Below are 26298 nucleotides of genomic sequence, written 5' to 3'. Positions count from 1 at the left end.
ATTATTGAGACAACAACATTATGTGAGTAGCATTTGTAACTCTTAACAAAACCTACAAAAAATGTCTACGACAGCTTATGTCTATCTCAACTCATAATAAGCACTTTTATGGCCGGCCGAAGGTATATAGGCCAGGAGCGACTTGCCAGGGCACTTTTAGAGTTGGAGTTGGTGTAGTTCAGTCACGAGCTCAGTGAGTGTGTGGACATAGTGAAGCAAAGGAGAATAAAGTGCAAGCTACATCAGTTATTTAAATTTAAGAATTTCATCTTATATCGGTATTGAACTGAGAACGTAAGAGAGGTAACTTAAAGGGTCAACCTTTTCAATACAAATGAATGTTATAATGGTTAAGTTACAACATATTTACTTAGGACTAGTTTCAACGCTGTTTAGAGTCATCTTCAGCCAAAATGTCAGAACAGGCAACACAAAATATTATAACATTATGCTTAAATGTGAGTAGAATGGGGAATAAACTAGTGAATAGATTTTCAATCACAAGTTCAGAATTTGACAGTCATTATCGGAACAACACATGGAAGGTGAAATAAAATAGCAATCTGATCGTTCAAACATGAGTTAAGAAATCAACAAACATAATTTTTAAGAATACATATAATACTTTAAAACATTTGTTTAAGTCTGAGTTGAACATGGTAGTCAAGTGTTCGACTTTTAAGTCACAATCCAATCCAATCCAATCCAATCCAATCCAATCCAATCAGTCACTACTGATCTGCATTTAGGGCAGTCGCCCAGGTGGCAGATTCCCTATCTGTTGTTTTCCTAGCCTTTCCTTAAATGATTGCAAAGAAATTGGAAATTTATTGAACATCTCCCTCGGTAAGTTATTCCCATCCCTAACTCCTCTTCCTATAAATGAATATTTGCCCCAATTTGTCCTCTTGAATTCCAACTTTATCTCCATATTGTGATCTTTCCTACTTTTAAAGACACCACTCAAACTTATTCGTCTACTGATGTCCTCCCACGCCATCTCTCCACTGACAGCTCGGAACATACCACTTTTCAGATTCCCTATGGGAATCAACATCTATATCATCTGATGGCCAAGCAGGCATCAATTTTTGGTAATGAGACAAAGTCTCTCATAGTGCACTGGCACTGCCGGTGGCTCTAAGTAGCCTACACAGTGGCCTCCACTGTATGCAATAGCCAGCGTCTTGGTAGGTGTGCTAGGTACCAACTGATGAGCCCAACCTAGCACATGGGGGCGAAACGCTGGCAACCAGGAATGAGTTAGCTGGAAAATTGATAATGTCCAATAACGGACCATTATACTGGTATTATAAATTTACTCATTTGGGACAAATATTTCAGATTCCCTATGGGAATCAACATCTATATCATTCCCTATGGGAATCAACATCTATATCAAATACCACTTAGTCGAGCAGCTCGTCTCCCTTCTCCCTAGTCTTCCCAGCCCAAACATTGCAACATTTTTGTAACGCTGCCCTTTTGTTGGAAATCGCACAGAAGAAATCAAGCTGCTTTTCTTTGGATTTTTTCCAGTTCTGGAATCAAGTAATCCAGGTGAGGGTCCCATACAATGGAACCATACTCTAGTTGGGGTCTCACCAGAGACAAATATGCTATCTCCTTTACATCCTTACTACAACCCCTAAATACTCTCATAACCATGTGCAGAGATATGTACCCTCTATTTACAATTCCATTTATGTGATTATCCCAATGAAGATCTTTCCTTATATTAATACCTAGGTATTTACAATGATCCCCAAAGGGAACTTTCACCCCATCGATGCAGTAATTAAAACTGAGAGGACTTTTCGTATTTGTGAAACTCACAACCTGACTTTTAACCCCGTTTATCATCATACCGTTGCCTACTGTCCATCTCACAACATTATCGAGGTCATTTTGCAGTTGCTCACAATCTTTCAACTTATTTATTACTCTGTACAGAATAACATCATCTGCAAAAAGCCTTATCTCTGATTCCACTTCTTTACACATATCATTGATATATAAAAGAAAACATAAAGGTCCAATAATACTGCCATGAGGAATTTCCCTCTTAATTATTACAGGGACAGATAAAGCTTCACCTACTCTAATTCTCTTACAGTAGTTCTATTTTCTTGAAACAGATGATGATGATAATGCTTGTTGTTTAAAGGGGCCTAACATCAAGGTCATCGGCCCCTAATGGTACGAAATGAAATAACAAAAAGTTCAAATTCATCCACTGACCAAAATAAAATAAAAAATGTCATGAAGAATAAATGGATGGACATGAACCCTACAAAAAACAAAAAACAAAAAAACAGTGGATCAGACTCAAAAAAATATCGTAAATAATAGTATTACTGACCAAGGGACCACTTATAAAGCACAATGATGCTTGATGTCCACAGGGGTGCAAAATCCATGACTAAGGCCCCACAGAATGGTACATGTCGCGAGTAAAGTAGAACCATGGTATTTGTCATGTTGGGGTACTAATCAAAAGTAGCGAAGGACTCACGGTGTTCCACACATGATGGTACTACTCACAAGTATTGTACTTCGTACAGGTAACGCAGACCTATGGTGTTCCTCACACAATGGCGCCACTCATAGGCAACGCAAACCGATGAGTTTCCTCACCTAGGTGTACTAGTCATGGGTGTCGGTCTCACGGGTCCCGTGGTGTTCCTCACATAGTGGATACTAATCACAGGCAACGCAGACCCACGGTGTCGGTCATATAGTGGTACAACTCGCAGGCAACGCCCAGACCCGCGGTGTTGCTCACATGGGTACGACGCACGGGTACTGGAAAACCCCAGGCCAGGCTCTATACTGCTACTAATCACAAACCCATTTCGTACCTAATATAGTGGTACTACTTGCAAGTACAGGCAACCTATGGTGTTCCCCACGTGATGGTACAAATCAAAAGTAGTTTCATGGTTCTAATTCAATCATTCCTTGGTCGCCCCTTTTAGTTGCCCCTCACGACAGGCAGGGGATACTGTGGGTGGATTATTCGTCTGCGCCCCCCACCCACAGGGGGTATAGAGAGAGAGAGAGAAAAGAAGAAGAAAGAAGGGATCCGTCACTTCGAAAGATGAAGTAACGGATGAAGACAGGCAAGGGCTACGAAGGGCGTGGAAATGAAAGACTTCCTAGGCCTCGAATGCTCTAATACCGTCGGGGTCGGAAAAGAACAAGAGTTGACCAAGGGAGGTCGGACAGGATAGGCGAAAGTGAGGAGCCTGGCACAAGTAAGTGGAAGCAATGCCAAGACTCAGCTAAGGGCCCCGTGGTCGCCAATCCACACTCCCAAGTCAAGAGCCCCTTGGGCCCCTTTTAGTCGCCTCTTACAACAGGCAGGGGATACCGTGGGTGTATTCTTCATCTGCATCCCCCACCCACAGTAGGTAGTGTGTTTGGTCCGCGAGAGGTATTTTATTTCCCTCAAGTCCGCCGGTTAGGACCCCCTATCTGCCACCTGGAACGCGCCACTCGGGAGTATCGCCTCTCCCCCTGCTACGCCAGCATAGTAGGTTCGTGGTTTCTAGAAACAGAGCCACCCATTCAGTCACTCTTTTGTCAAGTCCAACTGCACTCATTTTTGCCAGTAGTCTCCCATGATCTACCCTATCAAATGCCTAGACAGGTCAATCGCGATACATTCCAATTGACCTCCTGAATCCAGGATATCTGCTATATCTTGCTGGAATAATACAAGTTGAGCTTCAGTGGAATAACCTTTCCTAAACACAAACTGCCTTCTATCAAACCAGTTATTAATTTTGCAAACATGTCTAATATAATCTGACCGGGCGAGTTGGCAGTGCGCGTAGAGGCGCGCGGCTGTGAGCTTGCATCCGGGAGATAGTAGGTTCGAATCCCACTATCGGCAGCCCTGAAAATGGTTTTCCGTGGTTTCCCATTTTCACACCAGGCAAATGCTGGGGCTGTACCTTAATTAAGGCCACGGCCGCTTCCTTCCAACTCCTAGGCCTTTCCTATCCCATCGTCGCCATAAGACCTATCTGTGTCGGTGCGACGTAAAGCCCATAGCAAAAAAAAAAAAAAAAAAAAAATCTGAAAGAATGCTTTCCCAAAGCTTACATGCAATACATGTCAAACTGACAGGTCTGTAATTTTCAGCTTTATGTCTATCACCCTTTCCTCTATATACAGGGGCTACTATAGCAACTCTCCATTCATTTGGTAAAGTTCCTTCATGCAAACAATAATCAAACAAGTACTTCAGATATGGTACTATATCCCCTGAAACGTTATCAATTCCAGCTGCTTTTCTAGTTTGCAACTTATGTATCTTACTGTAAATGTCATTGCTCTCATAGGCAAATTTAATACTTCTTTAGTATTAGTCACCTCCTCTATCTGGACATTATCCTTGTAACCAACCACTTGTTTCATTGAATGATATCACTTATTGACTAGAAGTATAATGGATATTTTCATTGAGTAATGATTTTGTTGCTTTTTGACCAGAAGTACAACATTCAGTTTGCATGAAATGTTCCTATGAGAGCTTTCAAGTCAATGTTACATCACGGCTGTGTTGTAGCCTGTGGTCTAATGTTTTAATGCTGTAACATAACATGTGAGGTGGAGATCAAGTTTTGAACCAAGGTCCTCAAGATGTTCGCAGTTCAATGGAGGACCCGCAGTATAAAAAAGGGACAGCTTTGCCGCCCAAGGCGAGTCTCATTCAATTTTAGTCCAAGTTCTTTTTCCTCATCGTTTTCAACTTTTAATATCCCTTTTTTATACTGCAGGTCCCGCATTGAACTGCGAACATCTTAAGTACCTTGATTCAAAACTTGATCTCCACCTCACACGTTATATTACAACATTGAAATATTAGACCACAGGCAACAACACAGCCGTGATGAAACACTGACTTCAAAGCTCTCAGAGGAACATTTTATGCAAATTGCATGTTGTACTTCTGGTCAAAAAGCGACAAAATCTTTACTCAATTAAAATATTCATTATACTTCTAGTCAATAAGTGATATCATTTAATGAAAAAAGTGACTTAAAAGTCAACCCCTTGACTACCAAGTTCAATTCAGACTTAAAGAAATATTTTAAAATGTTATATGTATTCTTAAAAACTATGTTTGTTGAGTTCTTAACTCGTGTTTGTTTGATCAGATTGCTATTTTAATTTATTTTAAGGAATTCCATTGCAGCTAAATCCATTTTCCCACAGGATTAACTTTTGGTAATAGTGTTCTTCCTGTTCCTCCAGGTGCATCAAGGAAAAGCATTTTTCCTTCATTGTTTTCGATACTTTTTATTTAATATAGGCTCATCAATGATCAAGTACCAAATTTTGGATATTTTTTGAGATGAAGTCATGAAGTTCATCATTGTCATTTGACTGTCAGAGTGGCACCTCTTTTGGGTTGCTCAAAATGTTTTCACAGTTTGGTGAGGGAAGATAAGTCAGCCAATGTTGTGTACAAAATTGAAATTTTTTCTTTCTTATTTGTATGAGGACTTCATCGGGAAATTTAACCATCGTTGGTTACTTTTCCTGGTTTGTGTGTTGTCTTCGTCATTTCATCCTCATCACGACTGGCAGGTCGTCTACGGACGTCAAATCAAAACACCTGCACCTGGCAAGCCGAACCCGTCCTGTGATCTCCAGGCACTAAAAGCCATACGCCATTTCATTTCAATAACAGTATTCAGATGTGTTAAAACTGAGCACCAAGAGACAAATTAAGTAGATGTCTATCAATACATTATGGTAGGGCGTCAGAGCCTATAGTGTAAACTCACATACCTTTCTCATTCTTCTCCGCAGGTGGAATTGAAGTTTATGACAAGATTCATCTTCAAAGCATCAGGCATGAAAGACCTCCGATTATCACTTAACACATTCTTGTAAGAAGTGAAGCTCCTTTGTACGTCACAAGACGTTATTGGTGCATATTTAAATAATGTTAATTCACTGCTGTCGAGTATGCACTCATCTTGAAGTGTATTGGTACCTTCTCCTCTAAGAACATCATTTATCATGCACACACGACGAAAACCATCATTTGGATTTAGCACATTTTGAAGTTTCCGTTTTACACTGTCATCAACTATTCCATGTGATTGTTGTACTGAAAGTTCAACACTTCTCACAATGTCAATACTTGCATGAATTTCTAAGCCAGCAGATTCTAAACGAGTAATTGCCCTCTAATAAAATTCCAAAGTTCGACTTAATATATGCCAGACATTCTAACAAACTGTTGAAAAACAATTCCTGTGCAATCTTGATAGAAGAGGCGATATCTTTGTTGAAGCCGTTAACAATGTTTTTGATAGTGGAGTAGTTTTCGCAATAATACGCGGCAGCATCGAGCACATCCCCCACCTAGTAAGAACTACAGTCCATCTCCATCAACAGCACACAATTAAAGCACATATATCAAGGGATTTTTTCACTTAAACCAGCCACATAACAATAGCCCATAAGAGATAACATAAGAACAAGACAATATTAATAATGCTATTTGCTTTACGTCCCACTAACTACTTTTTCAGTCTTCGGAGATGCTGAGGTGCCAGAATTTAGTCCCGCAGGAGTTCTTTTACGTGCCAGTAAATCTACCGACACGAGGCTGACGTATTTGAGCACCTTCAAATACCACCGGACTGAGCCAGGATCGAACCTGCCAAGATGGGGTCAGAACGCCAGCGCCTCAACCGTCTGAGCCACTCAGCCCGGCTAAGAACAAGACAGCAGACTCAGTTTTATACCAACAAGCATCTGTTTTGAAGTGGAGTAAATTTTAACCTACTTTACTTAAACATCACAATAACTTGTTCATTCACCAATATTAACCACTATACCACCATTTTACTATAGATTCTGATCTAAATATTTGACTAATGTGTGCCCATCTTACTGGCATGAATAAAAAGCCATATAGACAAAGTTCTTTTACTATTAACATTAGAACATAAGACCACGCATGTAAACTTCAAGTGGAAGAATATTTAGTGCAACTTAATTACTAAAATATAAGTCTGTGCAAGTGAACTTCAAGAACGAAATACACTGTTTTTAACCTGTTGTTGTCACATTTTATCATTATTAGTTAGGACTGTATGGAAATCTTAGAATAAGTCATGTTTTTAAATCAATGTATTTGCTGTTTTGTTACTTGATGTTCATGAAATCTTCAGTAGCTGAAGATGATCTCTTATGAGGTTGAAACTAGTACTGCAACATAATGTATTTTTGATGTAAATACATACACTTGTAACTACAAAACAGTATTGATTAAGTGGAAACTCTCAACCACATAACTGTGACTGTTGAACTATCAATACTGAACCCATGACCTTTGTGCCCTAAGAACATTATGCATAAATCGACAATCATTTAAAAGTTGGATTCTTGACAGCATGGATTTGACACGTGACGAGGGGGTGATTACCTTCGGTCCCACGCTCTGGGGTACGTGACGTCAGCCACACGTGTCGACGGCAGAAGAATCTCAAGTCATTTTTGTGAACTATTTCAAAGCGCGTGTACATGGCGTGATCCAAGCCAAGTCAAAAAAATATAGTGCCTATCAAAGGGGGTCAATCATCTCACAAATCGAACCCGTAAATATTTTAAATGTCCATGAACACTACCGCCAGAAATGTAGCAAGCATGTAGTCACTTTCAAAACTCTTGAAATTACAGTTTAGTTAAGTCAGAAAATTTATAGAAATTTTCTTGGCGGCAAAGGGAGATATCCGGAGAGAGGGGGTAACTGCTATAAATATGAAGGGACGCCATGACGAAGTCTCCTTCTTCGGCATTTGTGATACAAAGCGGACGAAAATTTGTTGAGCTGCTCTGCGAAATCAAACCAACGAAAGTAGACTGAGTTCAACTGCAGATTTTAGCCATTGTGGCTAGGTCTTGTCTCCATGAGGAGATAGTTTTATTGAGTGAAATAATTGTACCAGACAGGACGGTCAAAGTACTGAATAAATTCTAATGTAATTAAGTAATTCGTGTGCGGAAATAATTATAGTCCATCGTGTGCGCTCAGCAAACAAGTGAAGGGTATTTTCTTTTTTTTTAATGCTTTATTCCAGGAAACCTGAAATAACATAATGAGTTGTAAAGCCATGAATGTAAAAATGGCTAAATAAAATGCCAGGGTCGCAGGTGAGCCCTATGACGAACAATGGTGTGACGACATGAGGTAGGTGACTTTCCATCTTACTACCTCTTATATCTTGTCTCATGATCTCTAAAAGTGTATTTGAATGGGGATATACGACGCAGTGGTCACCCCTACTAAGTTTTGTAAATGTGAGAGTACGACTAAAAGAGTCATTTGTTTTATTTCCCACTTGGATAAATTTTTGAAGTCTTGCGAGTGCCGTATAATGTTGTAAAAGTCATTGAATAGGATTTCGAAGTGATATCACGTCCAATGTAGATCGTCATCCGTGTGAGTGTACTGCCTATATTTTGTGATGTCAAATTAAGATGTTCATTCGACGTAAAATTTTTCTGTCTGCAATTTGACGTTAATAATAATAATCCATGGTTACTCATTTTCAATCGAGTGGAAGCGCGCTGTCGGGTGAGAACCTAGGGTGATGAATTTGGTCACGGAGAGAAACGTTTTTCTAGGCCCATTGTAAACTGTGTCTGACTGACAATAAAAAGATCTAGTAGAATGTTTCAGTCATTTTGTTCGTAAAAATCAAGTTATTAAATACGATATCCTTTATGCGAAGTTATTCATGATTAACGCATTGTGCGATATTAGACGTCGAGATTTCTAGTGAGGATTTTATTCCAGTTCTTTGTCGATGATAATTGTGGAGCTGGGAAACAAAGGTTAGTTTTGTTGATATGAGATTTGTGAATCAGGTTGGACCTGTCATTGAAGCCGGGACACGGAAGCCCGAGGAATGTTTTATATGAGTTGAGATGAGATGTGCGAATCAGGTTAGAGTCCTGTCATTGAAGCCGGGACACGATAGCCCGAGGTATATTTTATAATGTTGGGAATGGAAAGAAATTCATAGAAATCCATAGCGGTATTAATTGGCGACGCGTATAATTAGTGTGGGCATCTTGAAGCATAATCTGTGCATTTTGTTGGTTAGAATATCGTATTCGTTTAATTTGTCGGCAGAGTTTAAAAGGGAGCATTTTGAGAAGTCAGGTAGAACGAACCGGGTGTTTCACAGCACTGACAAGCGAACTTGGGGGTGAGAGGCCTCAGCTGATAGGGGGGAAAACAGCGGGGATATAACGGGACACGCGTGGAATTGAGATTGTATTTCTCGGCCAGGGAAAACGTTAAAATGCTGGATTTAGTTGAAATTCATAGCCGGTAATGATCTTCTGAGTATTGTGAAATACTGTAAAATTTGTTTAATTGGGGACGTATTGAACATTTGAAACCATAAACTTCGAGTATAAGGAACAGAGTAACCAAATTCAGGGTTGTCCAAAATATAGAGCGATGGTCGTGATGATTGGTTTGTCTGTGAGGAGTGTGCAAAATTCATAAATGGTATGACGAGATATGGCATTGTAATTATATGGTGAGTGTTTGGTTTGTATGTAGATTCTTAGGATATCCAAGTGTTAATAACGGTTAGGACTAGATTAGATTTTAAAGTGTGAAATCATGAGACAAGATATATAACTGGACATGAATTATGTAACAATTCTTTTCCAGCCAGACAAACATCACAAGATTGAATTCACATCACAGCTGCGTAGGAATTTGTGAAGAAACCAGAGTCCGCGGAGATAAAATTTACTGTTCTTTAACATTTCGCTAAATCATTTAAATTTATTTCATTATTAAATTCAGTGAAACCGCATTTTGAAATAACTTTAATCAAGCGAATAACTTGGAGATGCATTCTGGAAATTTTAGTTTGTTTTCTGGGGAATATTAAAATGTAAAGTAATGATTAAGGGGACATATCCGAAGGAAATGGATTTTACTGCCACAAAGTTTGTGAGCATTGCTATTGTTGTAATTATTGAACTTTGATTGAGCAGTGAATGTGCTGGGGATAGTAAAGTGGAAACTTTGGTCATCAACCGATGTAACTTAACTGTGTTTAGCCTTCAGCCTAGAAACTTGGATGGTCAGGGGGTCATCAACCTCAGTGACTTGGATTAGGGCCATATGCCATTGTAGCATCATTTCCTTACGGTCATCATCCACAATGACTTTAAAGTAACTTAGAAGATTAGATGTCGGTCCATGACATAGACGCAGGTCACATCGATTCAATTAAGGGTCCATGCCGTAGAACCACTGTGTGGCACACACCGATTGGACAGCCTTAATTATACCCAGAGTCCAGAGTTCGTGTTACGAGGGCTGGACCATAACGAATCACTATGATGGTACATGTGGTCTCACATGGAAGCCGAATTTAAGGATTTCCAGACTTTCCTTTCTTAAATGATTAATAATTGAGACAATGGTTTCTAGTATGAATGCCCGTCAGGCAGTTACGTTAAAGTCTCACACCAGTGTTCTGACGTTTATGTAAAAATGATTGTGGTGTCCAGTGGACATAATTGACTTCTATGATACCGTTGACATATCAGATTGCTTCAGGAATTTCCTGAATAAATAGGAATCTTTTAAACAGACCTTTCATTCCAGTAGATAGATTAGAATTACTGAACCCTACCTTTACCTCAGCAAGTGACGAAGAACCCGATACGACCCAAGAGACAGATCTCATGAACTTTGCTGATAGGTAAGAAAGGTAGGTATCCCTCTATATGGACCTAAAGGGTTCAATACAGACATGAAAATAATAACATATGATAATATAAAGCAATACACACGTTACCACATCAAAGCACAATCTTACCGATAATTAACTCTGGTTGGGGAATGTGCGCTTATGAACATGAAGGTGATCCATACGAGATAGGAGTTACATTTCACAAAGGATCCACTGTCAAAGAGTTAAAACATGATCAAAGCAGACTTCTAACTTGTATTAAAAGCAGCCAATGAAGAACAAGTCACTGAATTGATCATTAATGTTCACTGTACCTAAATAGACTGATCAGCCAGAACATTACGTCCACCTACCTAACAGCCGGTATGTCCACCTTTGGCACGGATAACAGCAGCGAAGCGTCATGGCATGGAAGCAACGAGGCCTTGGTATGTCACTGGAGGGAGTTGGCACTGCACGCACAAGTCACCTAATTCCTGTAAATTCTGGGGAGGAAGCGATGAGCACTGACGCCACGTTCAATCACATCCCAGATGTGTTCAGTCGGATTAAGATCTGGCGAGTTGGCGGGGGGGGGGGGGGGGGGGGTGGTGGTGGTGGTGGTGGTGGTGGCAGCAGAACATCAAATGAAACTCACCACTGTGTTCCTCGAACCACTTCATCACACTCCTGGCCTTGTGACACGGCGCATTATCTTGTTGAAACATGCCACTGCCATTGGGAAACATGATTGTCATGAAGGGGTGTACGTGGTCTGCAACCAATGTACGATATTTCTCGGCGTCACGATGCCTTGCATGAGCTCCACTGGACCAATGAATGCCCATGTGAATGTTCCCCACAGCATAATTAAGTCATCATCAGCTTGTCTCCGTCCTGCACTACAGGTGTCAAAGAGCTGTTCCCTAGAAGATGACGGATTCGCACCTTCCCATTGGCATGATGAAGGTATCGCGATTCATCAGACCATACAACGCTCTGCCACTGTGCCAACGTCCAGTGATGATGGTCACATGCCCATTTCAGTCGTAGTTGCCGATATCGTGGTGTTAACATTGGCACATGCATGGGTCGTTGGCTGCGGAGGTTCAACCTTAGAAGTGTTTGGTGCACTGTGTGTTCAGACACACTTGTACTCTGCCCAGCATTAAAGACTGATGTTAGTTGCACCACAGTTCGCCGCCTGTCCTGTTTTGCCATTCTGCCCAGCCTACGACGTCCGACATTTGTAATGAGGGATGTCCGCCCAACCACTTGACGTTTGGACGTGGTTTCACCTTGGTTTCACCACTTATTGAAGACACTCACCACAGCACTCCTCGAACACCCCAAAGTCGTGCAGTTTCCGAAATGTTCGTGCCGAGCCCCCGGGCCATCACAATCTACCCTCGGACAAACTCGGATAGATCAAGCACCTTCCCCATTCTACACACGGACAGCACGCTCACTGATAATACATGCACCGTGCGTGTGTCTGACTAGCTGTCATTTCTCCAGAGGTGGTGCTGCTATCGCCTGGACGGGTTTATATCGATAGTAGGTAGGTGGTCATAATGTTCTGGCTGATCACTGTAGATCACCTCCCTATTCAGAGGCATATCCTTTACACACCACCCAAAGGCAAATTTTCCATTGTTCTTGTGTGGACGAAGTTTTCCATTAGCAGCTAAAAGAAAAGCAAGCAAGCTTGTAGTTTTATGCGACTGCTGATATGATCACAGCTACAGCACTTCTAGTTTTATATGGATTCCAAACTACAGGTTTGTGACTTAACTTTTTTTAAATTTCACATGCACTTACCATGATTCGCCTTGGTAAGAAGACAGTGGTGATGCTACTTGGCTATAATATCCCTTTAGCAGCTAATATTACGTAAGTGAACTAGATGTTGCACGCCGCTTTCAAAGTTATGAATAAGGCCCGGATGCTGATGAAGTAAAAAAACATTAAAAAATGCACTTAAAATTGACTTTATTAAATGACCTAAAAATAATGAAAATGCATTATAATATGTAAAAAATGATCTTTAAAAATTAATGTTTAAAAATCCTTCAGAAAATACCAAGTTAGACACAAACTTACGAATTACTAACATAGGTCTTTTGTTTGGAGGCTGCTCGAATATTGGTTGAAAAAAAAAAACCAGTTTGAAAAGAACCCATCATAGTAAGACGATTTGTGAAATTAAAGTCTACAAAAACATTTATAAAATCATAAGAAACAACTTGAGAAATTAATGTCTACAAAATGTAAATGTGATTCAGAAACTAAGACTGGAAAGAACAATAAGACTACTCAACATTATATTGAAATGTATTGTTTCAATATTTGTTTAACTACTACAGTAGTTAAGGCTTTTAGATGTAATGTCATAGAATAATATGGTAACAGGATAAAAGGGACAACATGACCTAAAGAGACAAAACTCTCCAACATATGACCGAACAATTCCCCAAAATAAAAATAAAATGCTCTAAAGTATAAAAAGAATGCAAAATAAAAAGGATATATTTGTATTTGAGGTGCTACGAACAGAGTTTGTATATATTGGAGCATTACACCTGACCGCTCAATAAAAAGATGACGTCATCAACATCCGAGCCCTATAGTTATGAACATGTGCTTTCCATACCTCAATGTGGGATGGGTCTTTCATAAGTGTTAAGTAATCTGACCACCAGTTGTACACTGTGTTCCAAACAGTTATAGAAAATTAATACTTCCTACAGTAGGAGGGATGTCATTCTGCATCTGCCATAAGACGACTCAGATGAATAATCAAGATCTTACAAAATCAGATTTATAGAAATCTATCACAAATGAGGCCTACTGTTACTGTATGTAACAGCAGTATAGATTTTATTCCCAGACTTCTAGACTTCAGTACTCATAAGCCCTTAGACACAGAAAACTGAAAATGTACATGGAACAAACTCAATGAAAGAGAAAATAAATGCCATCAATATTCACTTACCTATTAGTTTACTGTAAACGGGGACATAAAGGTTAATGATACGACCTCCTATAAGGAGCATAATGCACATCATGACCCTTAACTGCAGATTCCATGTGTTAGGCCATAGGAATGGAAACAGAGTTTTCAGTTTTTTCCAGGCATTCCGGAATGTAGAGCCCTGTTGTTCCTGTAAAACAACAAGGTATTACATTTTGAAGTACTTTCCCATCAAATGAACAAAATCAAGTTTAACTTATTGAAGGAATGTTTCCATAATGTCTGACACTAAACTAATTTTATAAGTATGGCTCAACATTAATAATTATTGTGATGAAAACAGCATTATTATAATGTTAAAGGTTCAAGTATGTATGGAATAGGTCTTGAATGCTATGTTGTCCTATTTCAATTATACCTAGTTTATTGCCATATTTTTCAGTTATAAATTAGAATCTGAAACGGAATGAGTTTCCACCTGCAAAATACAAGAAAAATTCAAAGGTTTTACAAAAATATAACAAATGAATAACATTCCTTTTCACAAAAACCACAGTTAAATGGATTTCTTATTCCAGGAAGTTTAAATATATATATATAGGATGCCTATTTTGCTACTGGGTTTACGTTGCTAGGAATGAGAAGGAAGTGAGCATGACCTTAATTAAGGTACAGTCCCAGCATTTGCCTGGTATGAAAATGGGAAACCACAGAAAACCATCTTCAGGGCCACCAACAGTGAGGTTCAAACCCACCAACTACCGAATTCAAGCCCACAGTTAAGCAACCTGATCACACAGAAAACTGACTCTGCGCTATCAGACGAGACTGATCCAGATTTCTTCCACAGAGTGTCATCATGTTAATACTCCCCCATAAGAGGTGGCGAAGTTATTTCCTTCTGCTTATAACAGCTCTGTATTGTAATATTTTGATGAATACTGATAAATAAAATCATTAATAAAAATATAAAATTAAATAACATTACTCAAAAACTTTATAAAATACTTGAAATAAATTAAATTAATAAACATAATTAATAACAATAATTAATCGAAATGTCCGTAATATGGGCGCCAGAGTTCACCAGAATGGATCCCTCGAATTTAGATAGAGCACGATAATTCTTTATATCCTAGGGCGTGTACATAATGCTGCGTACTGGTACATCTGCTTCAGGCCTTACCTAACCCTCTGAAAACGACTAAATAGGTAGGAACTGCACCTAGGTTCATCAATAACTCCACTGATTCTATAATATCTAACTACACTCGTGCTCATAAATTAAGGATAATTGTAGATTGTGGAGCCCCACAACGTGGAACTACACAAAACTGGCACTAATAGCATAGGCACATAGTGAACACAAATGAAACAAATCTGTAAGTCCACGGTATTGGAGATAAGTTGAGAAAACCGTCCCAAAACACATGTGCTACAAAACGCCACGGTTTCCTGCGCATGTACCCCGACATCAATATGGGATATGATCACCATGCACACGTACACAGGCTGCACAACGGGTTGGCATACTCTGGATCAGGTGGTCGAGCAGCAGCTGGGGTATAGCCTCCCATTCTTGTTCAAGTGCCTGCCGGAGCTCCTGAAGTGTCCGAGGGGTTTGAAGACGTGTAGCGATACGTCGACCGAGAGTATCCCAGACGTGCTCAATGGGGTTTAGGTCTGGTGAACAGGCAGACCACTCCATTCGCCTGATATCTTCTATTTCACGGTACTCCTCCATGATGGCAGCTCGGTAGGGCCGTGCATTATCATCCATCAGGAGGAGGGTGGGACCCACTGCACCCCTCAAAAGACGGACATGCTGATGCAAAATAACATCCCGATACACCTGCCCTGTTACAGTTCCTCTGTCAAAGACATGCAGGGGTGTACGTGCACCAATCATAATCCCACCCCACACCATCAAACCACTACCTCCATACAGGTCCCTTTCATGGACATTACGGGGTTGGTGTCTGGTTTCTGGTTCACGCCAGATAAGAACCCGGCAAGAATCACTGTTCAGACTATACCTGGACTCGTCCGTGAACATAACCTGGGACCACTGTTCCAATGACCATGTACTGTGTTCTTAGCACCAGGCTTTACGGGCTCTCCTGTGAACAGGGGTCAGTGGAATGCCCCTTGCAGGTCTCCGAGCGAATAAACCATGTCTGTCCAGTCGTCTGTAGACGGTGTGTCTGGAGACAACTGTTCCAGTCGCTGGGGCAAGGTCCCGAGCAAGGCTATCTGCATTACTCCGTGGCCGTCTGCGGGCACTGATGGTGAGATATCGGTCTTCTTGTGGTATTGTACACTGCGGACGTCCCGTACCGTACCGCCTGGACACGTTTCTTATCTGCTGGAATCGTTGCCATAATCTTGAGATCACACTTTGTGGAACACGGAGGGCCCGTGCTACGACCTGCTGTGCTTGACCAGCCTCAAGTCACCCTATTATTCTACCCCTCATAACGTCATCAATATGTGTTCGTTGAGCCATTTTCACCACACAGTCACCAATAGCACGTACACATCACGTCGCTTGCAATCGGGAGATGGTGGGTTACAACCCACCCATTGGGAGGTCTGAAGATGATTTTTCTAGTTTCCTATTTTCACACTAGGCAAATGATGAAGCTGAACCTTAATTAAAGCCAGAGCCACTATCTTCCCTACCCTAGTTCTTCCCCAACCTTACATCACCAAATACATTCTATTGGTTTTTTTTTTTTTTTTTTTTTTGCTAGTTGCTTCACGTCGCACCGACACAGATAGGTCTTATGGCGACGATATTTTCTATTGTTAGTGTGAAGTTAAAACACTAGCAAAAAACTTAAATATGTATCTACATAAAAACTCTTTACTTTCTCATATGCAAGCACTGTTCAGGAGAAGATTTAAAAGCTGGTCTTCACCTGCTCTGACACAAAGATGTGGAGGAAGTCCCTTGTGCAAATACTGTTTAATTACTAACTTCAAGCTGTCAACCATTTCCACAACTGTTTAATATTTCATTATCTATTATTATTATTAAATAAATAAATAAATAAATAAATAAATACTGATATATATATACAGTATATTAGTTACTGTATATTTTTTTGCATAGGAGCACCTCGTGTATGGGTGTACTTTTGGCATTAAAAAAAATAATGTTATTGATTTTACATCCCACTATCTACTACTAGGGTTTTTGGAGAAGCTGAGGTGCTGGAATTGTGTCCCACAGGAGTTATTTTACTTGCCAGTAAATCTACTGACACAAGGCTGGCATATATGGGCACATTCAAATACCACCAGATGGAGCCAGGATCTAACCCCCAACTTGAGCTCCAAACACCAGCGCTCTACCATCTAAGCTACCCAGTCTGGCTTTTGATGTTAACAGTGACACCAATTAACATAATTCCTTCTCATGTGCGAGATGAAAAGTAGCTTGACGTCAATGTAGTTATGATGACACCTACTGTACTAGACCAATAATATTAGGCTTTCTATATAGCTCGGAGCATTTACAAACAGAACACACAATCATACTCCTTGAAAATGGATGATATGTTGCAACCACAAGCAAGGTAATAATTAGATGCATCTATTAGTAAACTATGGTCATTTGGCACAAAATGCTGAGCTACCAATATTAACCTACTTGACTCATTTGACGTAATGTTCGCGCGAGCATTCCCAGGCCTTCAGCTCAAATTACGAGACATTCATGTGCCGCGCCGAGTTCTTTGCACTAGCTTATATTTTGTTCACCCCTGCAAAGTTTTCCCTTTTGCAAACTTCTATGAATAAAAAAAAAAGGGATGTGGCTTGTTTACAGCTTTCCTTCTAAGAACTTGTACCGTTATTTATTGCCCAATTGTAGCCTTTGAAAGCACAACCATTTCATCAAGGGTCAATCAGCCTCCTACGCATGGCTCCAGGTGTAGTAAAGGCCAGTACCAAGTGAGCTGGCCATGCGGTTGGGGACGCGCAGCTGTGAGCTTGCATCAGGGAGATAGTGGGTTCGAACCCCACTGTCGGCAGCCCTGAATATGGTTTTCCGTGGTTTCCCATTTTCACACCAGATAAATGCTGGGGCTGTACCTTAATTAAAGCCAAGGACGCTTATCTTCCCACTCCTGGGCATTTCCTATCCCATCGTTGGCATAAGACCTATCTGTGTCAGTGCGAAGTAAAGCAAATTATGAAAAAAAGTAAAGGCTAGTGACAGCAAAGCTATTGCTGAGTACTGTAAAGTGTTTTAGACAGTAATTTGGAGCACAATGATGGTGATTATGATAATACTGAAGAAGAGATTTTAAGTGCAATTTACAGTTCATTTGATATGAGTGTGAAATCGTACCTAAAGTCCAGCAAGCAAAAGCAAAACGTAGTGACTGGGTGTGAAAACCAACCATTATATTCATCACTTGACAGGCTCTCCAGGTGTGTCAGGAGAACTGAGAGGCAAATATTTAGATAATTCTGTACTGGATTTGTCTGTATTTTTTGGAGTTTATGGACCTGTTGTGTTCCTGTTTGCGTGAGACATAAACAATTGCACTATGGAACAATTATCAGACCCATAAGGGAAAAGAGGATAAATTATGACAAGTGGTTTGACACTAATGAGGATGAAATTACAGCCTACTTTGCCCTCTGCATTTGTAAGCTTCACATCCAATTATATTGGAGCAAAGATAAATGTATTAAGACCCCAAAATGTGTGAAGTGCCTATACTGTACCAGGAAAGCCTAGGTCCTGGTCCATAGTTATTAAAAGAAATGTTGTTCCAGCATATAAGATCCGTCCGACGTACGAACATCTAAGTAAAAGAATGTTCCAGTATGTACCAGACTCCACGAGTGCGCTAGGCGGAGTCAAGTGACGTCACCTGTCGTTCAAAGCTCACCTCCCCTAGAGATATTTCTCGAAAATATCTTGTTTTTTCGCAAGTTTTCAACGCCTGTACCAATTTTAATGGAACAAACGCTAAATTGTAGAGGACGTCATGAAAATTAATCTCTATAAATTCCAAATTAATCCATCCTGTGGTTGCTGAGTAACAATGATTTAAAATCTGACAGAAATTACGCACTCACGGTCACATGGCCGAGAGAAACTACCCCTCGCAGCGCCAGCTATATATGCCACTGGGTCAAGGCTAACAGGCAGGTGTGTTGTGTGTTGAGTTGAGTTCAGTTCATTGCAAGCAGTCCAGTCTAGCAGTGCAGTATGTGTATGAGTAAGAGAGAGGGGAGACTGGCCCTCACATAGTATGTTCGTGCAGTCTCGAAGACAGTACTTTTCGTCGTGTTTCGCGGAGACGAAATTACGGGCTAGTAAATCGCCACCGTACTTGAAAAAAAAAAAAAAAGACGTCGCACTGTAAGTAGTCTATTGTGCCGCGACTACGATATAACTTACAGACATTTCGAAGTATAACACGTACGAAATCAGTGAAGTTCGAAGTTATATATTGGACATTCACAACATGACGTGTGGACTTAATTAATTGCACACAATATTAAATTACCAACAGAAACTGTCGTGTACAGTAACTTTAACTACTCTAGAACTTATTTTCTAACATAGCACATCCTTGGACTGTGTCTTTTTATTTATGTGCCATATTAGGACATGACGTGTTACAGTGATAAACTTAGTGAACGTTAAGAACTTTTTCTAAAATAAGATAGTTCTATCAACATTAGAGAATCAGTGTTATCTGTCAGGACAACGATTCAAAGACTGTGGTCAGAGACAGTAATGAGAAATATTACGTGTTTGCACTGTGTTGGACGTTCTCAGTGACAGTATAAAATAGTTCTTTTTTTTTGCAACAAGGACTGTGATCACTCATTTGACGTCCTAAAATTAACATAGCATCTGTAAATACTACTTGCATGTTCTGTGTGTTATGATCATTTCCACGAGCAGCAGAAATCTTCAGAAAATTCTACAAAATCCAACTACCTTCAACATCATTTCATCTATGACGTCAACGTGGTTTCTTCGTGGAACTTCAAGTTCGAGTCATCATCCGCACCCGCGGAATGTTCCAGATTCTCATCAGTATTCGTAAGCCAAGTTTTTTAATAAGTGAGTAGTCACAAACTGACTTTCTTTTTTTTTCTTTCATACCAATCGTGAACAGTGTTTTACCCAGTGCTGCGTATGACGATACTTCGTAGTTTTCCACCATTACTCAAAATTCATCTTTTAATGATAAATCTATTTTCAAAATCTATTTCACATAAGAAAGACTCTAGGAGTTTCAAGTGTTCTATGTTTCAAGACTCACAAACTGAGAAACTCTCAACAGAAGTTCAAATTCTTATTTTCAATTATAAGTGTGTTCATGTCATGTCATAATACTTAGAAAGACTTTAGGTGAAAAACTGACACTTTATGTTTTCGCAAAAGACTATTGGATCTGTGAGATTTATTTATTTTCACAAATTGCATTCAAGAAGATTTACGTTAACCTTTTTGATTTCAACAAATTATTTGCATTCTATATCGACATTGCAGGGTGGTGAATTGATTAACATTATTAATAAATTGTTTGAAAAAGGGTATAACCATCTATTATTCGCCCTGCAAGTCTATCCTGCTCTGTACCGGCTCCAAAAACCAACTTCCACTACCTGAGATCCTTCTCATGCCTTACGCCCCGAACTTTTACTGGTACAATACATATACCTGAATGTTTCAAGATTTATCACACAAAACCTTCATTTTGACGTCTTTGTTGGCGAGTACAATTATTTTGAATACCTCACTGAAAACTGCATGAAAATTCTGGTTGCTGTTCCATTTATGGCATTTATTTCAGAGCGGTGTACAGTAGTTCTGATACGGTGTGTTACTCGTGTTGAGGGTGATTTCAATCTGACTTATAAACGAGCATGTGGGATCTTCAAACCTCAAGTGACTGGGTTAATGGGGCTTATGAAAGAAAGCAGAACTGGCTGAGTAAGCAAAGAGGATGCATCTGGATGTGTTAGGAGTAAATATTCAGGTAAGGGGAGATGAGAAAAAGATATATTACAAAGTATTCTTAAGAATTAAAAAGGGAATGGCAGAGTGTGTGGTAGTACTATTCATCAGGAATACTATTGCATTCAACAACCATACTCCTTGAAAATGCATTCGTTGAAACCATTAGCAAGGTAATAATTGGAAGCATCTATCAGTAAACTTTGGTCATGAGAAGATGATGTTCTGAATATGGATGACCAACTGTTAGGTAAGTAAATGAGTGAATGATGGGGGTAGATTCAGCAGTTGGAGGAATTAGGACGAGAATTGCATCAGTCATGTGAGAGTGCAGAGTGTGTAGATGACAATAAAATTGATAAGTTTTATGAAGCACTCAAGTCACATATAGTCAGGGTCAGCAGCAAGGACACAACAGTGTAATGGATTATTACAATGCAAGAGTGGGATATATATATTTTTTTTCAATTTGCTTTACATCGCACAGACACAGATAGGTCTTATGGTGACGATGAGATAGGAAAGGTAGAGCTCTGCATTTGGAAGAAAACAACCGCTCGAGCATTGCCCATTTCGTGCCGCTGCTCGACGGCTGGGAAAAGCCCACGCTGTGATAAGGCTGTGGCTGTCTAACGGACCATGTGGCCGGTCGTCCTTCACCTCTCGGTGATCAGTGGAAGTGTCGAGCACTGCCGGGCGCTCGAGCGAAATCATAATCCCGGCCGGTGACAGTAAACCCGCCGCGCGCTCAACGGTACGGATTTGCATCAGAAATCGTGTGTAAAATCAGTTGGTGACTGGGCTTTGAGCAGTGCAGACAACGTTATGGATCAACCAAGTATAGGTCGTAAACGCTAAATTCAAGAAACGACGAGAAGTATTCTGGAGAGAATTAGGAGCAGCTCGTTAGTCCTGAAGAAGAAAGATATGTCGGAAGAGGAGGCGAAGAGTGAAGCTTGGAAATCGTTTGCACTTGTAGTGGATCCTGTCACGCAGGCTTCTTCTGGGTTCATGCAGTGATGTGATACTGTACTTTCTTACCAGTCAAGCACAACAGGTATGATTCGGCGCTGCAAAAGTAACTGCGCATCAGAATTCCACCGAACACGTGCAGTACCAAGCAGCGTAAAGAAAGTTGTTGTTGATAAGTTGGTCGATATGAGTGGAATAGATTTGCTACCGGTAAATACTTGTAGTAAGGTTGGCTTCAAAAACTATTCGCAGGAGCTCATCAATGTTGGTGCGACTTGTGGCAAAGTCAATATATAAGATGTTCTTCCTACCCTACCACTGTATCACGGCATGTTAAAGAAAAGGCCGAAAAAATACGGGCGACAATGGTGCCCAAGCTAATATGTGCCCTAAAGAACAAAATGTGCGCTTTAGATGCTGATCTGTGGTCTAATAACTACAAGAAGAGAAATGTTTTGACTGTGACATCGCATTATGTTAACGATGAGTGGCAGCTAGAAACGCTTGTTTTGCTAACAACTGAGTTTGCGAACATACCGCCCGGCTCCATGGCTAAATGGTTAGCATGCTGGCCTTTGGCCACAGGGGTCCCTGGTTCGATTCCCGGCAGGATCGGGAATTTTAACCTTAATTGGTTAATTTCGCTGGGTGTATGTGTCGTCTTCATCATCATTTCATCCTCATCATGACGCGCAGGTCGCCTACGGGAGTCAAATCAAAAAGACCTGCATCTGACGAGCGGAACTTGTCCTCGGACACTCCCGGCACTAAAAGCCATACGCCATTTCATTTCATTTCCGGACATACCTAAGACAGGAGAGAACATTCGTTACGAAATCGAAGAGCGGTTGCTTGAGTTAGCAATTAACAAGAATGATCTTACAAAATGTTACTTTTGCAATCGCTTAAGTGCGGCCAGTATCCAGTATTCGGGAGATAGTAGGTTCGAACCCCACTATCGGCAGCCCTGAAAATGGTTTTCCGTGGTTTCCCATTTTCACACCAGGGAAATGCTCGGGCTGTACCTTAATTAAGGCCACGGCCGCTTCCTTCCCACTCCTAGCCATTCCCTCTCCCATCATCGCCATAAGACCTATGTGTGTCGGTGCGACGTGAAGCAACTAGCAAAAACAAAAAAGTTACTTTGTCACCGACCAAGGAGCTAATATTAAGAACGCACTTGAATCTTACGACCGTTTGCCTTGCTTTGATCACTGCCTGATGACTGCGCTTCATCACACATTTCAAGAGACGTTTTTAGAAGATGAAGCTCCTGAAATCCTGTCGTGCTTGGTATCAGCAAGAGCTATAGTAGGCAATTTGAAGAGATCGGGTCACTCGGGGCGTCTGCAGCACTCTGTGAAGCAAGAAGCTGTAACGCGGTGGAACAGTGTACTGTTAATGCTCAATTCCATCCTAAGTCAAATTGACGATATTCGAGATCTACTAGAATCAAAACTCTTAGAAACTTTCCATGAAGAGTGCGTACGAGAAGTTATCGCTTTTTTAACCCCCTTTAAAGAAGCGAGTTTGGATTTGGAAAGTGGAAAAGTAACAACGCTGGAACGTGTACGATGCGATGCGATGTAAGTTATTTCATTCCTGCCACAACAGTGGAACGTGTGCTGCCTTGGTACACGTGTCTGTTACATCATTGTGAACCAGAAGAGAGTGACAACGAAGTAAGAAATATTTTAATAAGTTACGATTGTTTATACACCTGTTGAACTATCGGAATTTAATTATGTATATACTGTTTATCCTTTTCAGTGCATGAGGAAAATAAAAACGAGAGCAGCATACTTCATCAGAGAGAAGTGCAAATTGGAGGCTGTCCATTACGTTGCAACGGTTCTATGGCCATCAGGACGTCATTTGAAGAAAGTCACAGCAGAAGAAAAGCAAGTCGCGTATGCTGAAATTCGACGATTGTGCTTGGAACTGCCTGTAAATGGTAAGGTTGAATCACTGAAACAAATTAGTAAATAAATGTTTGTTTGTCTAATCTTCCACCTTTTGTTAGATCAACAATTATGCCGTCTAAAATGTACAATATTTGGGAAGGGTTTCGCAGCCTAAAATTTCCACAATGCACTTTGATGTAATTTTTGCGATATATATAGGAATTCACTGGAAATACAGCATTTTAGTAGCCAGTAATCCTAACTAAGTTTTATACATATTTAAAGGTGACAGGAATGCATTACGGATGTTTTTGTTCATTTTTATAGCCCATTCAAGCAAACAGTGACCAAGTTCTTCCCATGAAAAAGTCCAAGGTGGACTGGAGTTCGGATGAGGACGACGAAGATGGACACATAAATTCTACTAATGAGCTCTATAGGTACTTTTCGCTCTCCAAATCCGACTGTAGCTGTGCCAAAGGACACATTTTGAAGTGGTGGAAAACGCATGCGGAGTTATTTCCAAGGCTGTCGGTAGTAGCCAGAAGAAATCTCTGCATTCCTGCCACTAGTGCTGCCAGTGAGAGAAATTTCAGCCAGGCCGGTCACCTGCTGTCCAGCAAAAGGTCGTGCTTGGAATCAGACAAGGTGGATGATCTCTTATTGATCCATCAACATTTCGTAAGTATTCTGAACATACCACGTAATCACAAGAAAGGAAACATTCCTCAAGCTCTATAAATGTATGATTCCGGTTTCATTTACTTCACAGGAAGAAGTGTAAACCGCCAGCTGTAGTAGTAGCTCCAGGAACACAAATGACCCCTGTGCATCAGGCAGCACCAATGACGAAAAACGAATTGTATAGTTATAATTCACATGTAATTTTATTTACAGGTCATAATTTGTTTATAAATTAACGCTATTAAAAATAAAATTGATGAGTCTTTGTTTAAAAACAATCCTGCAATCCTTCTTGATCCTGCATTTGATATTAGTACAGTGTATATGTGGCCGAGTCTGGAGATAGGCTACACATAGCCCACTATTACTGAGTCCCCGTTTATCTAGCGAACGGAACAAAATACTATATGAAGACATTACAGTTCATAACGTTACAATTGTTGGAATACATGATCACCTCAAAGACGAAAATCCAATAGTCTGCAACATATTAACACACATCAAATGTAACATACCGGTATTCAATTGTAATATTTAGGTTATAGAACTGATAGTAAAAACCGAAAGACACTTGTAAAAGAAATAGGTGGGGGTTAATGTAAAGTAGTGGCCTATGATCTCGAGTCCGGCGAAGCGCAGCTCGCTGGCTGGCTAGCACTGAATGCGCCGGTTACTGGCGACCGACCGAGCGCTTGGTGCACTCGGCCAGTCGCTGATGATCGGTAGCCCGCAACCGGCTGCACAGGACGCTCGGCCGCATACTCCCGAGAGCCAGAGAGGCGAGCGGTACTCGCCGGTAAAAATCAGAGATAATGCAGACCTCTAAGGAAAGGCCCAGGAGTGGGAAGAAAGCAGCCGTGGCCTTAACCCTTCAGCGACGGGGAACATTTGAGTGCCGCTTTTTCCAGCAAACGGAGGTGATTCAGGTGCGAGCACCAACAAAATGCAGCAATCTTTTTAAAAATTCAGTGTTACAAGTTTAGCTGAGATTATTTTCAAACGTTTACAGTTGAGACTAAAAAGAATGTAGTTTACATTCATTGTCTTTATATTTACTTTATAGTCTACTAATGGAGAAGAGACCTTCCACATCTTATACGGAAGAAAGTGATGTTCTTTTATTTGCATGGGTTGTTTCACAACGCACTAGGGTAATCGTTACGTGGAGAACCCTGAGTGGAAGAACTGGGAACAATATTTCAATGATTCATTTAGCACAAATCCGAGATTAATGGGACTATTAGTTCATGAGGAAGAGGGCATGTACTCTGGCGTGTTTCGTCATCCATTACTTTGTCTTGCGCACTCTCGGTATGAGTTCACTCTCACTTTGCTCAATTCAGTCTGGTGTAGTCCTGTTATCGGCTGATTCATTAAAACTTTATTATACTTTTCTTCCATTCAAACTGCACCGTGCCATGCTTCTGCACCACGCAATATCGTATTTCAACCTGACAGCGAGTCAGCAAAGCTAATGCAGTGAGATCGCAGTTGCAGTCAACAGTATTCTAAAAGAAAGAAGTCAGCTCCAGTCTGTTTTCAGACCAACTTTGCTGTAGAGGAATGACTGCTGGTATGGTACAAACAGGTGGAAACAATGGCAGACGGGTACTCAAAATGAGGGTACAAAGGCTAAGTTAGGAACGCACCCGATGGTTGAGGCGGTACACATAAAGCAGTTTCTGTGGTGGGTTCATGTGAGGTGAATGGATGAGGATTGGTCACCTAGGAGGGTAATTCAGAAGTAGAGGAGGACCAAGACAACGATGGTTAGGCTCAGTTTCTAATGATTTAACAATAAGAAGTATGGAACTAAACTAGGCAACTGAGCAAATTATACAGAGGATTGTAGATGCATTTAGTAAATTCACTTGAAGAATGAACTCTGAAGGGCATTAGTCTATAATGAAGATATATGTAAGTAATGCTGTTCATCTAAGAAAAGAGGAAAAGTGCTTTAGAGATCGGTAAAATCTTTGTGCAAGATAGAGAGAATGCTGCTGGTAAATTAATGATTGAAAGCTAGTT

At 40.5% G+C, this 26298-nt stretch overlaps 1 protein-coding gene across 1 annotated transcript in view; it reads right to left on the bottom strand.

Moving 5' to 3' along the window:
- The window catches only part of Hmt-1 (ABC transporter ATP-binding protein/permease Hmt-1), a 239560-nt gene that overhangs the window by 132547 nt on the left and 80715 nt on the right, over positions 1 to 26298 (bottom strand). Inside the window, exon 5 of the mRNA XM_067140389.2 lies at positions 13735 to 13903. Within this exon, the coding sequence (XP_066996490.2) occupies positions 13735 to 13903 (169 nt within the window). The remainder of the gene's footprint in view (positions 1 to 13734; positions 13904 to 26298) is intronic.

Source organism: Anabrus simplex, chromosome 2, assembly GCF_040414725.1.
Source record: "Anabrus simplex isolate iqAnaSimp1 chromosome 2, ASM4041472v1, whole genome shotgun sequence".
Lineage (NCBI taxonomy): Eukaryota > Metazoa > Arthropoda > Insecta > Orthoptera > Tettigoniidae > Anabrus > Anabrus simplex.
This window is presented reverse-complemented; position numbering and strand designations above follow the sequence as displayed.